Raw genomic sequence first — 18,162 nt, 5'->3', positions numbered from 1 at the left:
AGTTGCCTTTTAAAACTCCTAAAGGTGGCCATACATGGTAGAATTTTTCAATTTAGATAATTTTAGTTCGATTATTCCGTTCGATCGAATATAAGGATTTTTCCAGCATGTCCGATCATTTTTCCCGAAAAAACGGGATAATCGTTCGAGTTCCTTAATCGAAAAAAAATAAAAATTCAACTTTCATTCAATTCGATCATTTAGATCGAATAAACAGGAAAATCGAACGTTTTTATTGTACCGTGTATGGCCACCATAAGCGTTGGCAGTTAAGAGACGAATTTCATGTCACATACTTTAAATCAACAAGATTGTAATATGCAAATTAGAGGAGTCGGTGGATTCCTAAACTGAGGAGTCTGAGTCGGTGAATTTTTGTACCAACGCCACAGCCCTGATTTTATCATATTTTCTATTTTAATTACAGTTTAAATTCATTAGGAGTCGGTGCATTTTTTCCCGACTCCAGGTACCCTGGTTTATCTGGTAGTAAGAAGCACGGGAAGTTGTATTACTTAGGTGGGAGGTTGTGTAAAGTGGACCCGAACTCTTGCACAGGACAGAAGGAAAACCTAGAGAAATGCACCCTGAATGTATTTAGAAAGTTTAGCCTGTCTAATTCCCCCTCATCTGTGACTAACCACAGGTTGTAATTTGATCTCTAACCGTCTCAGCTGACTGGTTCTGTGGTCCCTGCTGCCTTGGGGTGTCGGTGGTTGTAGCGTTCCTATTTTTCTGCATTGTTCGTCTCAGCTGACTGTCACGATAGATAAGCTAATTTGAAAGTGCAGGATGTTAACAATATGTCTGCTTCCATGAAATCAGGAAGAAGATGCACTGCAGATTTACTGTAAGATTTGCACCAGCTGTAACAAAGACGTGTTTTTCTTGAAAGGTTATTATGCTTACCTTTTAGAGCAGAGAGGAAGTTTTGAGTTTAGGTCCGCTTTAATTAGTTTAAAAAGACCTGTGCCTAATCTGGGCCTTTAGCCTACTGTCACACTATACATGGTGCATTGTGTGGTGAAAAGTCACATTGCGCATTAGAAGTGTGGTACAGTGAAGTATGCAGTAACTTGAAAGTATGCTTCTCTGCCTCTGTAAATGTGGGCATTGTGGTAAACGTGTAGTATTGTGTGTGTTGATGCAGATTTATGCAAATGTGTATGCAAATTTATGAAGCTTTTGCATAAAGTTTGCCTACATTTGCATCTACTTGAACATCACTTATTTTATTGTCCGTTGTGATGAAGCTCTGCGGATGCAGTGTGAAAGGCGCCTGTAGTTCATATAACATCAGTGTTCTTCCCAGGCTCTTTTAGCTGGGTACTCCACTTGGCTAGTTTTGGTGAGCACCAGCTGTCATCTGTTCAACTCCTCCTATGCTGTAAGCAGAGATGCGCACAGAAGCACCGGCCCTGTATGCTCTCATCACGCCCCACCTGGCTACTTTTTCATGCCACTCGGCTGGAAAAGATTTCTAGGGAGAACACTGTAACATAATTATATTTTACATAGGCAATGCTTGCAATGTGATTATGAAAAAACAACATTCACCATGTTTTTCTTACAGATGGATTAGTGTTTCCCGGTTTCTTGATACTGAAGCTTCCTTTCCCTTCCCAAGATGAGTAAACACTCTGGAGATCTCCATGCTGAACTGGAGCGAAGTCTCCCAGCCATTGCCTCCATTAATTCCTCATGGAGCCAGAGCCTGTCCCCACAGTTCTACCTCCCCCCAGAGCAGCGCAGGGCCATCTCCGATGTTCGGAGGACATTCTGCCTTTTTGTCACATTTGATCTGCTTTTCATCTCCCTACTGTGGATCATTGAGCTTAATGTGAGTATCCCATAATGCTTTAGTATTGCTGCGCTGTTTCTATAGGAACAAATGATGCTTGAGCTTGTATTGCCCTTAATCCTGATTAAGTCACCCCTAACTCCAAGGCCCCTTTTACACCTAAGCGGTGCAGTGATTGCGTGGCAGGGGAGCCTGCTGCATCACAACACCACGGAAATCCATATTCATATGACCCTGCAAAACGTTGCGGTGATAGGGTCATATGCATTATCGATGCGGTAGGCACATATCATTCAGTAACACGCTGCAGCCTTTGCGTCGGGATTGTGATGATTTGGATATTTCTGGTGCACCGCGTCACATTGCGTGAATTATGCAAGTCTCCATGGACTTGCCTAGCCCTTGTGGAAGGGAAGTGTAACGCGAGATGACGTAGCACGCTAGTGTAAAAGGGGCCTAAAGCCCTACTAAACCCAGAGTTGAACAAGGCAAATTCGAATTCATGAGTGAATGTAAAACCTAGGACATAATTCTATCAGATATCTATAGATCAGTTCGCTGAGCAGGCTTCATTCTCTAGAACATGCTTGCAAAAATTCTCATACCTCTTAGATGACATAAAACAAAGTACCTATATGCACCTTGATAAGTCTCTATGTAGTACCTAGAATGCACCTTAATATCCTATGGCATCAGCCTCTATAAAGTCTCTTGATATGACAACGCGACTTATAACAATCTTTTCAGCTTCTATTTCAATATTCCACATGTCAATTTGTACCTGATCGGTATGTGGCATCAGCCTCTATACAGTCTCGCCACTCTTAGCAGTTTTTAAGCTCCTGCTTCAATATAACGCAACCTGAAGAAGTCAGGCGTGTCTACCGAAACTAGTCGGCATTGGGTTTCTTTAGAGGTGATGTCACCCCCGAACTTCCGGCTTAGATCGTGAAGTGAGTATCCAGTAAGCTACGCACGTTTTGACAGACGGAAAACCGTTATACGAGCCACCGGCCGGGGCTCGCTCTGTCGGAAGACGTTGTGGGATCACAAGCTCTGGTTGCTAGCCGCCCATCCTTATGTGCTGCGTGAGTTACAGGACTATATGAAACAACTGCATGTATCTGATGTACACCGCCCACCCCTCCGTGCGTTGAAATATTGAAGCAGGAGCTGAAAAACTGCTAAGAGTGGCGAGACTGTATAGAGGCTGATGCCACATACCGATCCGGTACAAATTGACATGTGGAATATTGAAATAGAAGCTGAAAGATTGTTATAAGTTGTGTTGTCATATCAAGAGACTTTATAGAGGCTGATGCCATAGGATATTAAGGTGCATTCTAGGTACTACATAGAGACTGTTGCCGCAAGTTATCAAGGTGCATATAGGTACTTTGTTTTATGTCATCTAAGAGGTATGAGAATTTTTGCAAGCATGTTCTAGAGAATGAAGCCTGCTCAGTGAACTGATCTATAGATATCTGATAGGATTATGTCCTAGTCTGTGTACTATAGGAAGGTCGTATTTAGAGTTATCTAGTGTTTGACTGCAGAATTTTAATTATTTTAATCATTTTATTTTTTATTTCATTTTAACATAATTTTATGAGGTGTTTATGCAATTGAATAAACTGTCTATGTTGATACATACGGGCGCATGAGTGAATTTGAGAATTTTCTAATTGTTGTGTTGGTGGGGGTGTGAGTAACCCCATTCACTCACTGCAGCCAATTCCATTGTTTTTTAGCTAAGTGGGCGCAAGATCACTGGTATTATTTGAATGTAAAACCTTTCCATGAGTTAAAGTGTACCTGAGACAGGGAAAAAATTAAGTTTTAGTCCAGCCCCCCCATTAGTCTTTGAGCTCCTTTAGTGTCCTGTTGGTCTCCTCTGTTGCCAACTCAATTAAAGTCTGTGACTGGCTGAGTTGCGGACTACGGTGCATATCCTGTCCTGGCCATGCGCCTCCACATGCTCCAGGCTGGTATCTGCCCTCTTTATATTTAGCTGTATCTAGCCTACTGACAGCTTTTATGACTCTGCTGGGGACAGAGACACGTCTAATATTTTAATACTATCAGCCTCCAATTATGGGTACTAATGAGATGAGTGCTGTAATAACAGTGCAGGAGATTTGGGTGCAACCGGCGCCACTATAGACCGTAATAGGAATTACGGCTATAGCGGAGCTCAGTGAGTAACTTCGGCACCGTCAGAAGACAGAGCTGAAGTTACTTTTAAAACACTGTAATTTGGCCTCCAGCAATAACTGGAAGCCAAATTAAATAATTCCCTCTATCCACGTGGACCTGGAGGGGGTATAATAATTAACGCCGCCGGGACATGCCATATATATCGGCTGTATCCTGCAGGGCTGTGGAGTCGGTCCAAAAATCCACCGACTCCGACTCCTCAGTTTAGGATTCCACCGACTCCGACTCCTCGACTCCGACTCCTCTAATTTGCATATTACAATTTTGTTGATTAAAAGTATGTAACATGAAATTCGTCTCTTAACTGCCAACGCTTAGAAATTTTACAAGACAACTGAAGTGAGAAGGATATGTAGACTACTATATTTATTCCCTTTAGACTAAAACTAGTCCTTGGTAAGAGTACTTGTAAAAGGTACAAACCGGAACAAAGAACATCTATCAGGCCCTAGGCCAGGCATGGGCAAACTTGGCCCTCCAGCTGTTGAGGAACTACAAGTCCCACAATGCATTGCAGGAGTCTGACAACCACAGTCATGATTCATAAAGACGAATGCATTGTGGGATTTGTAGTTCTTTAACAGCTGGAGGGCCAAGTTTGCCCATGCCTGCCCTAGGCAATGTAAGTGTGGGTACATGTAAGAATGATGTGCAGGTACTCTGCAGGGGAATGAGAAGATTCTTCCTCTATTACACATTCTTCATGCACAATCTGAACAAGGTTTATGGGTGACAGACAACACCTCTGTGTTCAATGTGCACAGCATTCTCAGTGGATTCCCTGCAGCTCTGTGGGGAGAGCATATGTATATTTCTACTGTGTAACAAAGTAAACCTGAGACAGATGAAATTAAAGTTTTATACATACCTGGGGCTTCCTTCAGCCGCCTTCAGGATAATCAGTCCCTCGTTGTCCTCCTCCACCACCTGAATCTTCTGCTATGAGTCCAGGTAGTTGAGCCAGTCAGGCGTAGTGCGCATGCACACACTCCGCCGCCAGGAGCATACTACACCTGTGCAGCACTATTGCGCAGGTGCAGAATGTTCCTGGCTGTGGGAGCGGCATGCGGCCGGACAGCGCTGACTGGCTGAATTACCAGGACTCATAGCAGAAGATCCGGGTGGTGGAGGACAGTGAGGGACTGATTAGCCTGAAGGGGGCTGGAGGAAGCCCCAGGTATGTATAAAACTTTACTTTTCATCCGTCTCAGTTACCCTTTAATTTGTAGTCACCAAACCAAATTTTAACAATATATCAAATTATTTGATTTCATGAGCAAAGGGAGTGCATACATTTGCATAAATCAGCATCAATGCAGAATTATTTCCATCTCATTGACCATCTCTATTAGTGACACGGCTACACATCAGGCTTTATTCTTACAGCATAGATGTTATTTAGTATATATAAGAGATTCCTGTGTACACATCATATATACAGTCACAATCAGATATGTATATCTGACCTTAAAAATACGGGGACTGCTTTATTGAAGCAGCACAAGTAACTAATTTTGATTAGTTTATTTCATTTTTGTGAACTAAGCACAGCTATTACTGTATATATACATTATTTTTAATGACTATTATCTGAGAAATAGAACATTTTATCATATTTTCTATTTTAATTACAGTTACAAATACATTAGGAGTCGGAGTCGGTGCATTTTTTTTCCCGACTCCGACTCCAGGCACCCAAAATTGCCCGACTCCACGACTCCGACTCCACAGCCCTGGTATCCTGCGCCCAAGTCTCGCAGCAATTTCATATGTATGCCTAATGAGAGACCAGGCCTCCCTATATTTTGTCTGCATCACATGATGTTTTCAAGCATCACATGATGTATATCAGCTGATACCAGAGTGGAATCCATCTCGCCTAGCAGCTAGGTGTTTTTACTTTACATAAAATGGTTATTTTTTTTAGCAGATAAGTTATTCTTTGAAGAGGGACAATTAATAAAGTGATTTTTGCCCCTTTATAAATTAATGCCTTTGTTTAGTCTAGTTTTAAGGGAAGGTTAATGCAGGATCAGTTTAGGGTACATTTACTGGAAGCATGTTGTCTTGGAATGTATCACATCATATGGCCACCTGCAGTGCTGTAATGGTGGCCACTAATGATCCGATCTTTTCCATCCAATCTTACCATTTCTATGTAATATAAGGGAACTGCCTAAAGTATTCATTCAATATGTTCACTAAATTTACCCTTATACTACATAGATTTGGTAAAATTGGATGACAAAGATTGGATCATTAGTGGTCACTTTAACACTCACCCCATTTATTACACTGACGTTTCCTGTGCAGTGATGTTTTTGCTTATGACATTAGATGGCAATCACCCAAAGAAATGCCATTATTTCCAGCATTTATTCCCTGCAATTTTTGTACCAAAAGCGGTACAATTTTTTTTAAAGTGTTTCTTTTAGGGGTGTGGAGTCGGGGTTGGATTCTGAGTCGGTGGTTTCATAAACCTGACGAGTCAGTCGGGAGTCGTATGATTTTTGTACCAAATCCACAGCCCTGGTAAGTATTAGATTAAGGAGTCTGAGTCAGAACCATTTTGGGTACCTGGAGTCGGAGTCAGAGGTTTCATAAACATCGGAGTAGAGTTGGATGATTTTTTGTTCCAACTCCACAGCCCTGGTTTCTTTATATTGTAAGCATTTATGTGGACCACTTGCAAGTTGCGGTCTTGCAAGCTGTCCACAAGCATGCCTACAATATGAAAAAAGCACTTTTTTTTTCTCCCTTTTGTAATATTGATTACAAATATATATTCTTATTTGATGCTATGGGCAGTAGTGTTGCCCATAACTTTTTTTTTTTTTTTTTTTCTTCTTCTTTTTTTGATCCAATACAGATGTTTGTATTGGATTCAATACAAACAAAATAAATTTGCTGCCTGATGTGTTGTCGTATACCTGACACCAGGGGGGGGCACGCAGGGAGGGACACACCGGTGGATGTCATCGCCGAGGGACAGGAAGCGACAAAGGAGGAAAAATAGGAGATCGCCGCCTGGGATTGCCAAAAAAAAGACAGGAATACATGCGTAGTGAAGCCGCGAGCTGCCGGTTATGGATCCCTCATCCCAGCGACGCTGCAGGTGATTAATTGTAATTACTGGATGAGCCTGACTCGTCCTTACCTTGTAGCTATTTTTTAGGACGAGGCAGGCTCTTCCATACTGCTAGGAAGGTTAAATGAACATTTTTATAAGGAATCGCTAGATCCCACAGTCACTACTTGTTGTCAGCAACACTAGTGGTTATTGATGTAGTAAAAACTGGTAATCCACCTGATGGCTGCTTTATAACCTGCCATATGGTGTCACCACTCTCATTGTAAAAAAAATGCTTTGGTCCATTATACCACAGATTGACTATTTTCGGATCAGACGTGATTTGCCAATCCCAAGCACCGCGTGATTAACACCATAATGACTGGAAACTGCAATTTTCAGTTACCCCACTCGGTACTGCTGAATAGGTGCTTCACTGATCTAGCATGCAGTTTTCACATTAATGGGAACTTCCATCAGGCCACTATTAAGCATAATGACAGATTCCTTTTACATGCTGGCTTCAGAATAAAGCAGTAGGATCAGCCATACTATACCAGGGAAAAAAAACACATATATAAGTAGATAAATACTTGATCTACTTACATAACACATGTATTATACTGTCCATGTTTTGATTTCAGTGAATGTTATATAGTAAATGACGAGAATTCTGTTAGTAGTGAGGGCCATGTCTTTTGCCCACAGTTGAGGCTAACTCGTGGTGTCATTTCTGCCCTTTACTTTTTTTTCTTGTCTCCTCCAATCGCTGAGTCGCCTCAGCCTTGCTTGTAAACACAAGTGAGTAGGGGATTAGGTTTCAGATAAGCAGTTGGCAGGGAAATAAAGGAAAAAGGAGAAATACATAGATAAAAAGAACCCCCAGCATGCAATTCTTTGGCACTGACTACTAAAAAGCCAGTGCTCTTTAAAGGAATACTATCGATTCACATATTTTTTTCAATTGACACAGGAATTGTTTGGGAAGTGCTGCTAAGTACTGGTGTATACGTTTTAGTAGCAACTTCTTTGTTTACTGTTATCAAAATACATTCAAACTTTACTGATGCCAAAACTGACGGCTGACTGAGCCATGAGGAGAGGGGAAATTCCCCTCACACCTGATCAGTTAACTCTGTGTAGCTCTGTGTGTGACAGAGAAGAGTTCCCAACAGCTGCAGCTCCTGTGTCCTGTGTTTCTGACTGACCGGTCTGAAGGAAATGTAACTAATTGTCACAGCTTTTTCATACTGTTTTTGCTTTCAGAGTTTGATATGTTTGATATTTTCTTTCTGTAATCTGATATGCAACTCTGGCTGTGCATTGAAGCAGACACCCCTTCTGCAATGGATTTGTCCCAATATAGCCAAATCCTACCCTCAATAAATTACAACTTTTGCCTCTGATATTTAACATGAAAAAGTAGGAGAATGTTTACACAGCTACTTAGACATTATTTGCACACTGTAATTTTAGAACACTTGGGTATCGATAGTATTCCTTTAAGTATGTGATAACTCCAAATCATAACAGCAGAAAAAGTTTTGCAAGTTTTGAATGTAGGATTAGCATCTTTATCACTTAATACACTCAGACCAGTTGCTGTTGAAATTTGATTTTTATGGTGAGGATACCGCTTTAATACAGAAGTCTGTCCATCCCAGTGCAGAATATCCAATACAGGCTCCTCTGGTACTAATCAATAACTGTGGGAGGTGTATTGCCCTCAGGAGCTTGCTGTCTTAGTGACCCTCCTAGTTTGTTTTACATGCGACAGATGACCTGTCATCTCCTGCTTCTGGCAATAGTTCATTTTGGAATTTAAAGAGACAAATGGTTTTAACTAAAGATTTAGCTGAGAACCTGCAGACATAACATTTGTTTCTCTTAGAAGGCGGTGTGATTCGGTTAACATTGATTGTTCCAGCAGCCATAGAGGAGATGTTTGTAAGGTGGTATGGATGCGCAGAGTGTTCAGCCAGGGGAACAGGGCTAGAACATTTCAGGGGAACAAAGTAAACCAATAATTGTACAGTACTGATGCACTCAGACTGATTGAGGCCTCTTGCACACTACACGCGATTCCGATTTGCAATTTTGAATCGGTACTGCATGCTTCTTTTTTTGAGTTTTTCTTTTGTTTTGAGAGCAACCAGGGAAAATTGGAATCGCAAATCGGATTTGCAGTGTGCAGGGGGCATTAAAGTGGGCCACCAAAGTGGAGTTGTGTGCAAATTCTGATACTGTGGTTTTAATGGCCTCTGTAGACATCTCTCTGGGGCACTGCATTTAAATTCAGGACATGCAGCTTTTTTTTTTTTTTTTTATTTATTATGCACCACATTTTTAATGCACCACAATGGGTTATGTGGGGCGTAGTGGGTAGCACTCTCCCCTTGCAGCGCTGGATCCCCGGTTCAAATCCCAGCCAGGTCAACATATGCAAGGAGTTTGTATGTTTTCCCCGTGTATATGTGTGGGTTTCCTCCGGGCACTCTGGTTTCCTCCCACATCCCCAAAAAAACATACAAATAAGCTAATTGGCTTCCCCCTAAAATTGGCCCTAGACTATGATATATGCACTACGATACCTACATAGACCTATCACTATGATAGGGATAAGATTGAGAGCCCCTTTAAAGGGACAGTTAGTGACAAGACTCTGTACAGCGCTGCGTAATATGTCAGTGCGATATATGTCCGTCCCTGGGACGAGGGCTGGGTCCGTCCCTGTCGTGAGGGCTACGTCCGTCCCTGGCATGAGAGGGATAACCATCTCTGGCATGACAGAGACACCTCTAACTATAACAGTAGTAACTCACAATAGGGTATGAAACGTGGACAATGCTTATTTGGTGCAATGTGCTGACTATTAAAACCCTTGTTCTAGCCCATGTCCTGTTATTCTGACCGTGTGGCCCCTGAAAGGCTTGTACATATGTGATGGAGAAAGGGGGCATGAGCAGTGTAAGGTGTAGCCAGTGGAAAATATGCAGAATCAAGAAATGTATGAATGATAATGAATTATTAGTGGTTCTAAACGCTCCAGATAATTTGTTATCCAGGTACTGACTGTACAGGTAAATAATAGATCTCACTGTCAGCAGTGAGGAACTTTGGTTATAGCTGTAGAAGATTTCAGTTTGGTAGTGGACACACCCAGAGAGAGAGCTGCGGGTAGAAGACAATGTTTACTTGTTGACATGTCCACAATACAGAATTTTTGAAGTTGGACTTTACACATTGCTGCTCCTGCAGGTTTTAATATACTCATAGTTGCTTCCTGAATTTGACTTTAGTTCTGCTTTAATGCTAACCTAAGGCAAACCCAGATACTAGAAACAGAACAGGTGCTGATAACCTTATGAATCAGTGGTTGGTCACAGTGCAAGTGCACATGTACATTTTCAGCAGTTTCAGTGGTGAAGCAAATGTAGTAAGACAAAGCAGAAGTACTTCCTTCCTGCTTGTCAGTAAAACATCCTTCATATGAATAGATTGGCAGAGATGCTTGGAAGATCCAAGGGGTCAGAACTTCCTCCTTAACATATTGGCAGTAGCAATTTGCATATTTTGGTACAAGAGAGTAGGAGGCGCCTTTGGTGATGAATGTGTATACATAAATATATCGAAAAATATATAAGGACCACAAGAAAAAAAATTACCAGCACTGGCCTTTTCTTAAAAAACAGGTTGTTTATTCACCAAAAATGTGAACAAAACATCGCCACAACATCCAGAAACTTCCAGAATGTAACCATAGCTCAGTTGTAGTAATAGCTCTTTGCTGCATACAGATGGATGAATGTCCCCTCAGACATAGGTTACGTTTTGTGCCCGGAACTCCAGTTCCGCAAGACACGATACTTAGTGACCACTGTCTTATTTTTCTGGTTGCAAAGACTGAGTTTGTCAGATCTTTGCACTCTGATTTCCCAAAAGCTGGCTATGCCTGGTTTTGGGGGTGTGCTGTCACCACCACTGCCAACCAATGTGACAATCCAACCCCTCAATCCCGTCTAAAAGACGTTAAAAGACAGGTTGCTGGATCGACAGAAGGTAGTAATGTGACAGAGCGTGCCAATCCCGTCTAATCTGCTACCGTTACCGATTGGGGAATAGCCACCTCCGATGGTTGGCAGTACGGTGAACAGACTGACAATAAAGATTGGTCACAATGCTGTCGACAATATGTAATGTGACAATCGCTCACCAATCCACCAATTACTAGGCCACTGTTGCCATGAAGGTTTCATGCACTAGACTTCTGGAGGCAGATACACTGTGTGTGTAGTAAACGGTTAAGATTGGTTGGAGGTGCCCATACATGTACAATCCCGATTGTATGTACAATCAGTAAACTAAAGATATCGATTTCATGTGGAAAATCTGGTAATTTCACTGCCACCACTGTCTGTGAAATGGAGCGGACAGTCTCCAACTAGCTACTCCTAAAAGGAAGAAACGGTTATTTACAACCTAGCTAGCAAATCAACAATTTATAAGAAAATAATAACACAGTGCAGTAGTATGACTCCAGAAGGTGGATCCTTTGCAGCAACAATCAGATGACAAGAACAGGCACAAGACTGAACGATAAAATCGTTAGTTTTATTCTAAAACTACATGCACACAGTATACTTTAACCCACTGATAAATATACCTGTCCGGCAGAACAGAATGGTTTGATAGAAAAACTGTAGAGGTGAAAAGAAACAGATTGTCTTAATGTACAGTTCAAATACCGTTATTGGTAGTCCATGCGGCAATCGCAAGTCTTTGGAGAAAGTCCAAGATGGCCGATTGCCATGCTCTTTTTGGGAAATATTCCAAGTGGTTTTGCCAATGTCCAGCTGGCTGTCAATTTGATGTTACTTCGACGTCAGATTTAGATAGGCATTCTATCTCCAAAACCGTACAGGTTTTGTTAAATCTAAGAACATTTTTAAGTGGGTCAGAATTTACCGAGAACAATATCAAACTAGAGGGGTCAGACCCCTGATATCAAACTTGAGGGGTCAGACCCCTGGGGTATTAAAGGGTTACTTTAAACCAGTCTTACTCCAGTTCTGATTGGTCAGGAAACCTCTCAGAACCAGCGCCATGTGGAATCCCACAACCTGTGCAGATTTAATGGGCATAGAGACTTGCTATGCCATGAATTATGAAGAAAATGTGAAGAAAATATGAATATTGGGAATTTCTGGGTCACAGTAGGTCAGTTGCTTCCAGAGAGACTTGATAAGATCTGTGCCTTTTGCTGCTTTGGACGAAGTTGTCAAAAATGCAGACACAATTCTCCCAGAAACTTGGGCTTTACGATTTCTGTCAGGCAGAAACTAGATTTATGGCATTGTCACCCAGCAGGGGTGTTGGGGCACTCCTTTGAATTTCTGCTAAAAAAATTAGAAGTTCCTTAATTTGACACCATTTGAAGGGGGGGGGAAAAAAGTTGATTTAAAAAAAAATGGCATTTTGGGAATTGCCATGGAATTTGCGTTTGTGACTCAAATGGCGCACATGCGGTTTTCTCGGGAACCGTGTGAGCGCCACAAATATACTCTTGCTTTCAGCCAAATTATCCTTCGATAATACACCAAAAGGTGTCCCTGTGTGTTTTGTTTTTTTTCTCTGTTCACCACAGCTCCCACAATTTGCATATTTTCTTCTCATCGTTGAACCAGGATGTCTAACCTTTATCAGAAATGAATTAAATGTGAACACACACTGGCAGATGGCTTTAAGATTTGACCAAGAGATAGATCCGTCTCTGATCAAAATCTGATCAGAGTGATCTATTACTGTAAATAGATTTTTAATATATTTAGAAAATTTTTAAAATATTGAACCTCCTGCTGCCGTGCAGGACTGACTGGGAGCTCCCCCCCTCAACCCCTCTGCAGAGTGTTGGCAGCAGAGCACTCTCACCTGTCCACTGGCGTGTGCCCCTCCTGTCTCCATCACCATTGGCCACCTGTTCACCCATGATCTCGCGACATGTATGTAGTGGTGTAACGTACATGCAGTGAGGTTGAAGGGAACTGGCGCACTGTCAGGGATGGAGAGAGGACACAGGAGGAATTCGCTGCTGGACTGTTCAGTGCGCTCTGCTGCCAACACTATGCAGAGGCCCGTGGGGATCACTATTTTAAATGGTGGGGGGACACCTGGGGGAGTCCATCGATCAGACAAATCTACCGCCAAACACCCAACCTGCCCCTTTCGAGCGAGATCTGACCAAAATCTATCAAAATTACAAAATTGGGGCATTCATCTCCAGCAGATTCAATCACAGTGATCAAATCTGCTGGGGAAGATCTATAAGTGTATGGGCATCTTTAGACTGGCTGACCGTTTTAACGCCTGTTTGTTTGTGCCAATAATCTGTTGCAGAGGGAAAAAGGTGGGACAGAAGAGCCTCCATACGTGTGTATTTGGAGGTTTGGTATTCCCATCCAGTCATTATATTAAGCAGGAAACAGAATTGGAAAGGTTGGCCGCAGATTTCCTATGTACCAGGCCTTACATCTTCAAAACACCAAAGAAACAAATTAAAGGGAACCCGAGGTAAGAGTGATATGGAGGCTGCCATATTTATTTATTTTTAAACAATACCAGTTGCCTGACAGTCCTAATCCTGGGTTTTGAATACTTTTGGCCAAAGACCCTGAACAAGCATGCAGCAGATCAGGTACTCTGACTCAGGTTTTACTGGATTGGCCATATGCCAGATGATCATCAGGACTGCCAGGCAACTGGCATTGTTTACAAGGAAATAAATATAGCATTTTCTATATTTCTCTTTGAGGTCCTTTAAAATTTTCATGGCAGTAGGAACACAGGCAACTTTATTTCTGGTTTGAAAAAATGTGCGTAGTCTGGTGGTAAAAATGATTGTCAAGCGTGCTTGTTTTGTGAGTGTAAAAACAATAGAAATATTAAATTAAATTTTCATTTTGCATTGCCATGCAGTTTTTGCTGACAATAACTTCTGATTCCATAATTTATCTTCACGTGATTGGATTATATTGTTCAGCTCATAACATTGCCTTTATAACATTATAAAGTAGAGCTTTACACTCTTAGCTACCTGTTGTGCTCTGTTATGACTGCTGTATTATTCTTTCTATGGTTTTGGTACTCTTGCCATTTGTATACACTCGGCCATGTGCTGCTGATAATGGAATATTCTCATAGACAACACAGCTAATGTACCAAAACCTAGTGAGAAAACTAGAGCAACCAATCAGGTTTCAGCTTTTAACTGAAATCTGATTGGTTCCTCTGCACAACTGTTCCTGATGGCTTGTTTGTTTTTTTTCCTAAAGTATCACCACTAGCCTATAGTGAACTGTGCATAGAATTTTATATGGGCAGTCCACTTAGGAAAGGGGAAGCCGGAGACATTATCTCACAGCACAGTCTGGGGTGTTACCAGGACAAGAAGTCAGGGGAAATCATGGGGAGGATTTTGATACTTATTCTGACCTGACACTGTATTTGAAACCAAGCTGTAGCCAAAGAGAGCCATTACACTTTATTGCCGTCAATCTAAATCCTATAAATAGTGGAACCTGTGCCTGACATTTATTTGTGCTGGAAATGTAAATCAGACAGTGATCTGTACTGACCTTTTGAGAGAAACTTGGGCTACCGTATATTCTGCCGTATAAGACGACCCCCCCCCCCCCAACGTTTCCCGTTAGAATTTGGGATATACTCGCTGTATAAGACTACCCCTCTTCCAACGCGCACCAAATAAAAATCTGGTGCTATGTATGAACAGATACTGGTGCTGTACTGTATGTGGTACCCAGTATGTAACCATATATAAGCGATTGACTGGTTGGATTGGTCAGCTCTCCTTGTCTACCTGTTTATCAGAGCGGTATGGAAGAATAGATCATGCTGTGCCCATAAAACATTCCTCTTTCACCCTTCTGGCCCACCCTTGTATCCTGTTTACCTCCTTTGCCTCTCAGATCTCGCACATGTGCGCCTGCGCCGCTTCACTACAGTCCTCAGCAACTAGATGTGAGAGGTGGTATCAGCGCTGCGTAATATGTTGGTGCTTTATAAATACAATAAATAAATAATAAATAAATCACCCGGCATCAATGACACCTGACGTATAAGACGACCCCTGACTTTTCAGAAGATTTTCAAGGGTTAAAAAGTAGGCTAGTATGCCAGAATATACAGTAATACAAATATTTGTAAAAGTGAGGACAGGCTTTATACCCCGGTGATCATGCACTGAAAGGTGGAGAGTTGCAATGCCATAATTTCCCAAAAGTGATAATCAGGAAAATCAACAAAGGAGGATCCGCAGTCACAGCGAAGTAGTAAAAGCTGGTATTCTTTATTGAGAAACGCCACAAAAAATGACACACATGGGAGCAGGAAATGACTGACGCGTATCGGGCTCAAAATCTGCCCTTAATCCTAGTCATACAGATTCTGAAAGAGGCGGGGACTTTATAGCAGAAGGGAAAGGGAGGGGAAAAACCCCACACCCAATCGTCCTGAGAAAAGCCACAACCCCTTAAAGAGAACATCACACAACTTGTAATGAAAGACAACTGGATGGTTAAATAGAAATAGTGCATCATTACAAAAGTACAAAAATGTAGCAAGGTTTGTAAAAAACATCTAAATATAAAATTTAATACAAAAAGTACAAGTGAATATAAAAACTGGCGAATGAAAGAAAAAATGTTACTGTTTCTTAACTGTCATATATTAAGCTAATGTCCCAACGGGTGTTTAGGCCATCAGGAAAACGGGTACCCATGCGGTGGATCCAGAAGGCTTCTCGTTTAAGGAGAAGCTTCTTATGGTCACCTCCCCTAAACGGGGTGACTACTCTTTCCACGCCCTGGAATTTGAAGGAAGTCATATTACCACTGTGACAGTTCTCAAAATGTTTGGAAACAGCTGATTTTTTGAACGTGTTCCAGCTCGTCCCACAGTAGTGTTCACCTATCCTCGCTCGAAGATTGCGGGTGGTGCACCCCACATACTGAATGCGACAGCTGGTGCACGTGATGACATAAATTGTATGTTTAGTGTCGCAATTAATGTATTGCAAAATGGGAAAAGACTTGTTGGTGGTATGTGAAAAGATAGAAGTACCCCTGTGGTGACACTTACAATAATGACATGTAGTGAAACCGCACTGTCACACTGTCCTTCATTCTCATGTGCTGCTGCCATGGGCTCTGCCCCAGTTTGTTTGGGAGCTGTACCTAAGCGACTATCTTATCAAGATGCCCTGTATGTAATGTCTGGATCGCAAAATATGCTTGATACACAGGTTACTTCTGTTTGCCAGACTATTACGTTTCCTACAACATCTTTCCCAGTCATGTCTGGGGGCCAGGCATTGAATCACATTCCATCTGATTATATGCATTCTCAGACTGTTTCTACATTGCCTTCTACGGCCAGGCACTGTTTTCCCCCGTTTCAGCCATACATGACATTACCCAATATGTTACCTGCAGTTACCACCATTATGCCTCAACACATGCTATATGCAGGACACCAAGTGGGTTACTTTCCTTTGTCTAACGGAATTCCTTCACAGAGACTTGATAATACTCGTGTCAATGTTGTCAATGTTTCATCTACTCATGTTGGCCACCCACAATTTACTTCATGTGATATGCCTTTGTTTAATGCTATAACATCTGCTTCGCTAGCTGATAATCAGGCTGTGGAGGGGGATACTTCCTCAAACGGAACTCTCTATAACGATATTGCTGTTAATATGATTGACTCTGCAGATATTGATACTGAGGCTAAATTAGATTCTGTTAAAGCTAATGTTGGTAATGTATCTGAAATGGAAGTTTCCCACAACTATAACTTTGATCCTTTGGCTAATGAGAATGTTTTCGGAGATCTAATGGCAGATTCTGAACGCAAGAGTAAGTTCGTGTCGGTTTTCTCTGGTGATCAGCATACCAGCAGTTTGCAGCCGGAACTTACTCTGCATTCCATCTGTAATACTCTTGAATGTCTATTGGACAAAGAGGTGCGTTTGTGGTGGGATGTCACCAGCCTCAAACACTATGTCAGCAAGGGAATTGTGCCACGTGGCCTTCGGATTAAAAAAGTTCCTACTACCATTTTTTCTGACAAATTTGTCATTGAGTGGAACCAGATTCTTTCAGATTGCTCTCTGAATCTAATGAAACTTATTGTTGTCTACGAAGAGCAAAAACTTGTAGACCTCAAAATACAAATCGATAAAACCACTCGGGATTTCGTGAGGCACAGTTCCCTTGCTGCATATGATGATCTCAATGCTAAATTGAAACAAAATATAGGCAAATTGGAAACGATTATTATGGAAACCAAAAGAGTGAAGTTTTTGAGGGACACTAATGATTACAAAAAAAATGTTGTCTATGAATGGGGAAGGTGGGAATCTTTCCACAGGTCACCCAAATCTATCCTCAAAAAGTTCACTCCTAGAAAAAACGTCAGCTTTGGCCCCCAGGACACCTCGGGGTCTCAGTCTGACACTTCGGAATTTTCTGACTCCTCACGTAGTACTCTACAAACTATTTTTCCGTCTTCCACTGATGTGTTGGGGGAAACTCGGGTATTACAGACTTCCGGGATACCGGTACAGTCCCTGTCCTATTATCAGACCTTTCAAAAGAAATCGAGACAAAAAAGGAGACGCCAAAAACTAAGAAAACCAGGAGAGCAGGTAGAAAACACAGGAAATCCTCAACCCAGATAGCTCCTGACATTCAAAATGTGGTCAATCTCTCCAGTAAGGAGCTTACTTCCGATCAGATTGCACTCCTGTCGAGGGGGCTCTCCTTTGCACCCTCCAATCACTTCAATTTGTTTAGGACTATTTTGGACCTAAACAAATTTGTCAGAAATCTTGTGGTCAAGAAACATTTTTCAGGTGACACTGAGGTTTCTGACAAACAGGAATCTTTACCTGCCAAGAAAATCAAGGATGTTCCTCCTTTTGCAGATATCAAAACTCTTATGACATTACAGTCATTGGATGTAACCGGGCCACCCGGCATTGAGTTACGGGATGTGG

General features: G+C 41.8%; 1 protein-coding gene across 2 annotated transcripts in view; it reads left to right on the top strand.

Moving 5' to 3' along the window:
* Positions 1-18,162, top strand: part of STARD3 (StAR related lipid transfer domain containing 3) — a 71,786-nt gene that overhangs the window by 6,955 nt on the left and 46,669 nt on the right. For both annotated transcript variants that reach the window (XM_068263586.1, XM_068263587.1), the window contains exon 2: positions 1,574-1,840. In XM_068263586.1, the coding sequence (XP_068119687.1) occupies positions 1,628-1,840 (213 nt within the window). In that variant the 5' untranslated portion in view covers positions 1,574-1,627. The remainder of the gene's footprint in view (positions 1-1,573; positions 1,841-18,162) is intronic.

Source organism: Hyperolius riggenbachi, chromosome 12 (assembly GCF_040937935.1).
Source record: "Hyperolius riggenbachi isolate aHypRig1 chromosome 12, aHypRig1.pri, whole genome shotgun sequence".
Taxonomy (NCBI): domain Eukaryota; kingdom Metazoa; phylum Chordata; class Amphibia; order Anura; family Hyperoliidae; genus Hyperolius; species Hyperolius riggenbachi.
Note: the sequence above shows the minus strand (reverse complement) of the source record. Positions and strands in the feature narration are given on the sequence as shown.